This window comes from Solanum verrucosum, unplaced genomic scaffold, assembly GCF_900185275.1.
Source record: "Solanum verrucosum unplaced genomic scaffold, falcon-dt-bn FXZP01000208.1, whole genome shotgun sequence".
In the NCBI taxonomy this organism is placed as follows: domain Eukaryota; kingdom Viridiplantae; phylum Streptophyta; class Magnoliopsida; order Solanales; family Solanaceae; genus Solanum; species Solanum verrucosum.
Window position 1 is genome coordinate 3,600,189 of NW_026020329.1, and position 9,700 is coordinate 3,609,888.

The window sequence follows — 9,700 nt, forward strand, 5'->3', positions numbered from 1 at the left end:
ATCTACGTGATTATAAGTTATAAATAATTTACTAGATATAAAAATATATTATTTTTCTAGAATTAATTAGATAAAAAAATGAATTATATAAATTAGACATCTTGTTTTAAAAATAAAGAAGCACATCTGTGAGATACTTTATTCATTTCAATTTATGTGGTATTTTTCGAATTTTGAGATTTAAACAAATCTATTTTTTACTGTGAGTTTTTCATATATATTTTAATTATTTTAAATTGTCAATAATTGTGACTTATAGTACTTTTTACATAGTTTACAAATATATAGATTTCATTTTATAAAAAAATTTAAAAATTTCATGCGCAAATTTCCAATCAAACTTAAAATGTTTGACTCCCCGAGAAAAAAAAAATGTCACTGAGACATAGAAAGTGCATCATTCAGCAAAGACTTGTAAACGTCACAAATTTGGATAATTCTCCATGGATATATACTTGACTTTAATTGGGTCCGGCAATATATTAATCATTAAGGATGTGTAAGAAAAATATTTTAAAAAAATAAATAGAGAATTTTGTATTTATTTCTTGTGTTTGCTATGCCAATATGTTTTTGATGAGCTGGTCGCTTGAGTCTATAGGCTATTTTTCCTATCTGTTTTTCTATGAGGTCTATAAAAATGTTATTTTCTTTGTTTTCATTTGTCTGACTTATTTCAATTTAACAAAAAAAAATTACAAAATAAAAAAGACTCTCGGATCATGTGATTTAAAATTAAAGATAGGTCAAATGTATCAAAATATCTTTTAATTTTGTGGTTTAAGCATGTCATTTGAAAATTAAAGAATTACTAAAAAGGGAACTAGTCATTCTTTTTTAAACAGATTAAAAAAAAGTAACTCAAACTAATTGAAACAAAGAGAATATATTAAACCATTTGTATATAATCTAATAAATACTATGAAAGGTGAATCTATAGGATAGGGGGCGTGGGATGTGGAGAATTCGGGTGCACCAATATTACCTTAGCTCATGTATGAGCTCTAAGATAAACTTAAAATAAAAATAATGAAATAACGTTGTAGCTAGATTCGAACTGTTCAGGTCTCATTAGTGGTTCCTCTAGCTAGTATTAGCAACACAATGACACACCTATACTCTTCATGGATGCACAGTTAATTGTATCATAATTTATATCAGTTCTAAAGATAGATACATACATATACATATAATTTTTTCCAAAGTTCACGGGTGCACGTGCACCCCTACCCTATAGGATGGGTCCGCCTCTGGGTGGAGATGAGAATCATGAGTGGTGGGATGGGGGCTACAGAAAGTAAGAATTTCGTTAATCCATTATATATAAATATTATTACTTAAATTCTGAAACCTAGTTATAACCACTTGAAATCATTCTTCTTTTGAAATCCTGACCCCCCCTCCGAAACTACCTAAAAAACTCTATAAAAAGAAAGGCTTCCTCTTCTATAAGAAAAAACAAATGTAACACTATAAAAATAGAAAGACTAAAACTCAAAATGCCACTCTCTCCCTCAATACTCAAATCTTTAACAACTCCAACGATTTCTCCTATGGCCAAATCAACTCCAAAATTCACACAAAGTGCTCTTGGTTGGGCTGCTCATGACTCCTCTGGCAAGTTGACACCATTTATGTTCAAGAGAAGGTTTATAATAACATATCTTAATTAGTACATACATTATTATAACATCAACAATAGTACTATATAGTATATTGTTTTGTTTCCTAGCTAGTTTTTGAAAATATATTCTAACAATTTAAAATTAATTGTAGAGAAAATGGTGTTGAGGATGTGACCATCAAGATCTTGTATTGTGGGATGTGTCGTACAGATGTACACTTTGCCAAGAATGATTGGGGCAACACAACCTATCCTATTGTCCCTGGGTAATTATTTTTATGGACAATTATTTTTGTAATCCTTTTTAACAAGTATAATATATAAATATGTCGTTTAACTTGACTTCAGTTTGTATCTATACCTTCCAATTTTAGGTATGTATAAATAGACACTTAAATTTGTATAAAATTGAACAAGTAGACACATGTGTCCTACATGGCATAATACATATAGGAATATGGGACGCATATGTTTACTTGTTCAATTTTATACAAATTTAAGTGTTTATAAGCACACACAAAGTTGGAGGGCATAGATGCAAACTGAAGCCAAGTTAAATGGCATATTTATCCATTATGTCGTTTTAATATTTCTAAATTGACATATATAAATTGAATAGCAATAGCATACTCAGTATAATCCTATAAGTGAGCTCTACAATGAATTGGATGTACACAGAACTTATGAAGTAAGAATGTAAAAATGCAAATTTTTAATGAAAAAATATAATATAAAGTTAGAATAATAAAACTTCACTCAAGAATTTGAGAAGTTGATGTACTGATATCGAAATAATTTACGCTGAATTTAATAAACTAATATAATGCTATTGAAATAGTGTTGACTTGTTGCAGTGCTTGAAATTCGATGAAGACACTAAAAAGCAATTTATTTTTATTATTTTATAAACAGGCAACAATAGATTTTGCATAACGCAGAAGGTTTGACCGTTTGGACTTTCGAATATTCAATAACAAGAGAATAAAAATAGTGAAAGGAGATTAAAAAAAGTAAAAAAGGAAGAATAATATAGGTTCATGTTAATCGTCAGGATATAAATGATGAGACGACAAAATAGGTAGTCACGTAAGAAATGATACTTACAATTATATAAAATACATCTTTAAAAAAAATGAGAACACCAAAAAATTCAAGCCCTTAGCCGTTGCTTTAGTTGCCTTATGGTCAAGTCGATCCTGATAGTTAATCTCAACTGCATGCATGTAGGGGTATTTGAGAGAAATGTGTGACAATAACGTTATATGTAGGGTATTTGACAATAAAAATGACTTTCCTAATAGAAATAGAGAAAACAAGTTATATAAATAACGTTCCAAGTTTATTGTCTCCTTCCCACTCACTCATTCACTCAATCTTCACTCCTTAATTAACCATCCCACCCCCTGCCACCCCTGAATCCCCACTCTCCATTCATATCCGCCTTCTTAATAGTTTACTAAATAACATATAAATATTCTTAAAGTAATCCAGTTTTTGTATTTATCAAACGCTAATCAAAACCATTAAGCTAATGTACAAATTAAGGTAACATTGAATTAGTCAACTTAGGATCATTACATCATTTCTTACACTATTTGGATAGGACAAATATAACCTAGCTAAAACTCTTTTTGCGAGTTTCTTTAATATTATAATGACCTTTAAAAAGAAAGATGACAAATTCGTTTGTCACAAAACCATAATAAGAATTATAGTTGGTCTTTTCTCCTTGTCAAAGCCCACAATATCAAATTGATCTAAAAAGTTGTCACATTTTTATAATTAAAATTAGTTTAATTTCAAAATTCTTTATTCGTCCTTTAATGAAAAATGTTAAAGATTTATTTCAGACCACAAATTTTAAAAATCTATTTTTTTTTCTTAAATTTTGAGATTATATACCACACAAATTGAAAAGGAGGGAGTAGAATACATGGATAACTTTAACAAGTTTAGCATTTGATCAAGTTGTTATTTTTCTGAAAATATGCTTATATTTTCATATCTACTGAACACTTAGCTGAAAAGTTTCCTTACATGATTATTTTCCTATTCTTTTATCAATTATTATTATTATTATTATTATTAGGGAAAAGGGGCAAAAATGACCTTAAACTATGTGAAAGGAACAAAAATGTCATTTGTTTATAGTTTGGCTCAAAAATATCTTTACCGTCAATATTTTGGTTCAAAAATGCCATAAGGAACAAAAATGCTCTCCGTTTGTAGTTTGGTCCAAAAATGCTCTTGCCGTCAGCACTTTGGTCCAAAAATGCCCTTATTTTTATTTAATGGGCCAAAATGCTCATTTTCCAAATAAATATATTATTATTTTCTTTTAACACATTCTTTTTCTAATAATATATTTTTAAATTAGCAAATGTTTATCTTACTTCAATTCAGAAAAAAATAAAAAAATGAAAATATTTCTTATTTTATTATCATTATTTTTTATCGTTATATAAATATAAACTAATGATGGATAAACTATGATCTTATATATATGACATATATTATATGTCGAAGGGTACATGAAGTTATTCTATTCTAATTGATAAAATGAGATTAAGAAGAAAAAAAATATTTCCTACATTTTTATTTGTTAAAGTGATTTTAGAAGAAAGAAAACAAGAATTGTGTTCTTTAATAATATTTTAATTAGGAAGAAGATGTGTTTAAAAAGAAAAAATATATATTAATTAAAAAAAGGGCATTTTTGACTCATTTTGTAACTATAGGACAATTTTGGACCAAAGTATTGACTGTAAGGACATTTTTGAACAAAGTATTGACGATAAGGGCATTTTTGAGCCAAACAATAAACGGAGAACATTTTTGTTCCTTTCACATAGTTTAAGGGCATTTTTTACCCTTTTCCCTTATTATTATTATTATTATTATTATTATTATTATTATTATTATTATTATTTAAGTTATATACACTAATCATACATATAACAAATTTGTTACATTATAGTGAATTTAATTATCTACAATAGCAAGTTATAAGTTACCATTTTTACTGGCTACCAATTGATAGTTCTCATATAGATTTATCTACCACTAAAGCTTGTGACATACTCTCTTTATTTCTATTTACATGTGTCCTTACTGAAAATATGTTAGTTCTCATATAGATTTATCTACCACTAAAGCTTGTGACATACTCTCTTTATTTCTATTTACATGTGTCCTTACTGAAAATATGTTAGTTCTCATATAGATTTATCTACCACTAAAGCTTGTGACATACTCTCTTTATTTCTATTTACATGTGTCCTTACTGAAAATATGTGTTACTTAATATTTGTCATTTTACAAAATCAATAAATAAATGATATCATTCTTTCTATTTTATCCTTGTGAGCTATTAGCTTTGAAAATATGAATTTAACAAACATAGGAAAACTAAATGATTAATTCATGTTCATTGGTCAATTTAATTAATCATAAAATTTGTGATTCTTGATCAAAAAGATGAGCAAGTTTCACCTAATTAATCCCTAACTCAACTATACATATAAATTTGATCATTTCATTTGTAACAAAATTTTCGAATGCCTCTATTTATAGGACATAATATGGAATACCAAAAGATACTGTGAATATGACTCTATTAATATGAATTAGGAGTTATGATTATCAAAAGTCATGAGAGTAATGAAAATAAAGACAATTACGTTTTTATATTTAATAATATGAATAAGTGGAGTAGTAATTGACACATTCATTTTTGTACAATAATAATTTTTAAAATAGAAAAAATTGTCAAAAAAATGAGAAAAAAAGGATAAATAGAATCCTTGGCCAAAGAGAGATGCCACATCACTTTTCTTTTACCTAGCTTTATATTATATAGGGATAAGGGTCTGAAAAATACCCCAACTTTGGTCGGATTTGCTGTTGCGATATTAAACTTTCATGAGGACCTATTACCTCCCTAGACTATTTAATGCCATATTTTAAACATATATATTTGCCCACATGGACATAAAAAATAATGCAAAATTATAAATAATAATGTGTCCACGTGGGCACATATATACCTTTAAAATACACTATTAAATAGTTTATGGGGTAAAAAATACAGTATTAAATAGTCTAAGGAGGTAATAGGTCCTTATGAAAGTTTAGTATCGCAACAGCAAATCCGACCAAAGTTGGGGTATTTTTCAGACCGTTATCCCTATTATATATAGATTAAAGCTAGTGACATACTCTTTCTCTGTTTCTATTTACATGTCGTCCTTACTGAAAATATGTGTTCCTTAATATTTGTCATTTCACAAAATCAATATATAAATGATATCATTCTTCCTATTTTATCCTTGTGAGTTATTAGCTTTGAAAATATAAATTTGACCAATACAGAAAAACTAAATGATTAATTCATGTTCATTTGTCAATTTAATTAATCATAATAAATTATTTCATGTTCATTTATTAAAAATTTGACTTCAAGAAAACACTAAGAGTCTGTTTGGATTGACTTAAAAGTTCATTTTTTTAACTTAAAAGTTATTAAAGTTTTAAAAACTACTTTCAAAAAGCTATTTTTTTAAAGTTAAGCCAAACAGATTATAAATAGGGGTACAATGATAAATTTACCTAGTTTCATATAGAAAATGATCAAATCTAAAATTATGACAGCTAAATAGAAATGAAGGAAATATTTATATGAATATTTTTACACTATCAGTGCATAAAACTTACAACTTTCTTCTTTATGTATATATATAATTTTAGGTATGAAATTAGTGGAATTGTAATTAAGGTGGGAAGCAATGTGTCAAAGTTCAAGGTAGGTGAAAGAGTAGGAGTTGGATATGTAGCAGCTACATGTTTGGATTGTGAGCTTTGCAATAGCTTCCAAGAGAACTATTGTGACCAAATGAAACCTGTCTATAATAGCATTCATTGGGATGACACTCCCACCTATGGTGGTTACTCCACTATCATGGTTGTTGATCACAGGTAAAAAGATTAAACAACATTTTAGTACATTTTTACGTATTTTTGTTTAAGATCATAAAATTTAAAGTCATCACAATTACTTCTTCTGTCCCAATTTATATGATATAGTTTGACTTGACACGTAGTTTTTTTTTTTTGAAATTTATGGTCTAAAATAAGTCATAAATGTTTGTGTGAATATAAATCATTTTAGAATAAAATAAACATTTTAAAGATGATTGTCAAATCAAAATCAGACTAACAAGTTGAAAGGTAAGGAGTAAGTCTTATTAAATCATGATGCTTTAATTTATTCACCCCCTAAGCTCCCATCCCCACTACCTCACACCCCTACCCCACCCTTATCACTCCACGTCATATTTGTCTAGATTATATAAAAATACTTTTACTATAATATCTTTTGCTTAAATATCGAACATAGAAAAATAAACAACGAATTCACTTATTTTCCTTCGTACCGAATACACTCCTAATGTTTTCTCTTTTTTTAAAATGTAGATATGTAGTGCACATACCTGAGAGCTTGCCTATGGATAGAGCAGCACCACTAATGGGAGCTGGCTTGACAGTGTACACTGCCATGAAAAATAGCAACTTATTTGAGTCACCAGGCAAACATATGGCTGTAATAGGTTTAGGTGGTGTTGGGCATATGGCTATCAAATTTGGGAAGGCTTTTGGTCATCATGTTACTGTTATTAGCACCTCTCCTTCTAAAGAAAAAGATGCAAAACACAAATTGGATGCTGATGGCTTTGTCTTGAGCACAGACCTCAAACAAATGCAGGTTTGTAAACTCTGTGCACATGTCACGTGTCAAAAAAGAGATAAATCAATTTTTTAAATAGTCTAATAAAAATTAGACAAATAAATTGAAATAGAGGATATAAGTTGAGTTGCTGACAATATACATGTTTACAATTTTTAGAGTGGGTTAAAGTCTCATGTTGGTTGGGAAAATACACCTATCATCTTCTTATATGGATTTGGACAATTCTCCTCGAGTTAAATTAGACTCATGTGTGTCATATCTTTCTATGGTATTGGAATAGAACTCATCTCACCGAATGTTAGGCCCCAAATTAAATTTCCCCACGCACCAGATGTCCAACCCTGGGTGTGAGGCAGGATGTTGAAAAATGACAAAATCTCATATCGATAGTTAATAAGATGAGTGGTCTCCTTATAAGCCTTGGGCAATCCTCTTCCCTTTGAGCCAACTTTTGGGATGTGACTTAGACCCAAGACCTAATTTTGCATGATATCAAAGTCAGGTTCATCCTCATTTGAACTCTTGGTCCACGCTATAGTTGGACGTGGGCGTGAAGGATATGTTAGAATGGGTTAAAGTCTCAATCAATGTGGACGGGACCAGTAGTCTTCTCAAATGAACTTAGGCAATCCTCCTCTTATGAGCTAGCATGCATTTGGATTGATTATACTAAGGTGTCATATTTTTACAACACTCAATATAATTATTTTATGAATGTGATTAAAGCTGTTAAAACGGGCTGACCAACCCAAGGCTGGAGATTGCAACGGCCTAGCCTACCCTAGCTCAATCCTCCATTTAAAAGAGCGGGTCATTTGACCTTTTGCCCCTATTTTTATGTTGGTTTTTAATTTATGTTCCTCGTAACAAATAATTTTTCGTGATACAATATACAATGATTAGTTTTATTTTTTAGTACAATAAATTGAAAGTTTAGTACTTATTTTATTCTTTTTTCCTTTTCACCCTTTTTGGTGGCTGGCAGAGGAACAGAAGAAGTTTAGATTTTATTATTGACACAATATCAGCAAAGCATTCTTTAGGGCCTTATCTTGAGCTCCTAAAAGTGAATGGAACTATATCAATTGTGGGAGAACCAGCTCAGCCAATTGAAGTCCCAGCTACACCTTTGATATATGGTAAATATTTTTCATTGAACTATTTATAAACGAATTCAAAATTTAAAGTTGAAGAATTCCTACAATGACCTCAATTTAACATACTACACTAATTACAGAGTTTACAGTCAAATATTTATAGATGTTTAGCAAATGTTCTAAATACATATAACCATATGGGCACAAAGTTATTGGATTTCCATAAAACGGTATACAAGATATCCCCTAAAATTACTATTATTATATAAAACACATGTTGTTCAGTCTTTTCAAAAATATCGACAGGTGCGTGTCAGAATCTCCAAAAATAGTGTATTTTTGAAGGATCCGACACAAGTGCGGCAATATTTTTGGAGGTATAAAACATTCATGTTATATCAAGTTGTTTAATTATTTTTTGAAAAAATGTTTCAGGCAAGAAAGTTGTTAGGGGTAGCATTATTGGAAGTGTGAAGGAGTTACAAGAGATGATGAATTTTTGTGGAAAACACAACATTTTGTGTGAGATAGAGCTTGTTTCAATTGACAAAATTAATGAAGCCTTTGATAGGCTTTCCAAGAATGATGTTAAGTTTCGATTTGTCCTCAATGTAGCTGCCCACCAATATTCATCAAGGCTTTAGAGACTGTTTCTTGTTCAAGTTGTTTGAAATTGTTATTGTGAGTTATTGTTATTATCTTGTTGACACCCAATTTTGACTTTTCTTTCTTCCGATATATTGTTTTCGAGCTTTTAATTTAATAACGTCTAAAATAATCCTTTTTCACAATTATTTTTGCTATTATGACTATTCATCTTCTAAAATTATACGTTTTATCATCGAAATAATTATTATCACTTTTTACACCTATTTCCCTTAAATAATCTATTGTCGTCATTTTTGTTTCAAGTTTCGTATTTTATAAAATTAATTATAAAGTCATATTCTCGTATCTATATTTTTATATTAGCATAAAATCGTAATATTGATATTTTTATTTCATAAATTATTAGTTGTCATCCCATAATATATATTGTATTAGTTATTAAGTTAGAAACTCAAAATAATTTAAAGAAGAAAGGAAAAAGCCTAAGAAAATTTGATTAAAGCCCAAAAAGCCTCCAGCCATTTTCCAAACCATCTTTCAACCCACATAATTTCTAAATGTCCTGAAATGCCCTTTATCTCCTAGGAAACCTAATTTCAAAATTTGCAACTCAGCAGCTGCTCT

General features: G+C 29.1%; 1 protein-coding gene across 1 annotated transcript; it reads left to right on the plus strand.

Moving 5' to 3' along the window:
- Positions 1–1,405: 1,405 nt before the first annotated feature.
- On the plus strand, positions 1,406–9,125 carry LOC125836011 (probable cinnamyl alcohol dehydrogenase 6). The gene is made up of 6 exons (XM_049515104.1): positions 1,406–1,648; positions 1,777–1,890; positions 6,371–6,598; positions 7,097–7,385; positions 8,356–8,509; positions 8,903–9,125. Exons 1-6 carry the CDS (start codon positions 1,500–1,502, stop codon positions 9,109–9,111), a joined length of 1,143 nt encoding a protein of 380 aa, XP_049371061.1. The 5' UTR covers positions 1,406–1,499; the 3' UTR covers positions 9,112–9,125.
- Positions 9,126–9,700: the final 575 nt, after the last annotated feature.

Excerpts from the sequence above, each read along its gene's own strand:
- LOC125836011 (XM_049515104.1), top strand. The coding sequence starts at position 1,500 with ATGCCACTCTCTCCCTCAATACTCAAATCTTTAACAACTCCAACGATT. Across the intron at positions 7,386-8,355 it reads CAGACCTCAAACAAATGCAG|AGGAACAGAAGAAGTTTAGA; the intron begins GTTTGTAAACTC and ends GGTGGCTGGCAG. Across the intron at positions 8,510-8,902 it reads AGCTACACCTTTGATATATG|GCAAGAAAGTTGTTAGGGGT; the intron begins GTAAATATTTTT and ends AAAATGTTTCAG.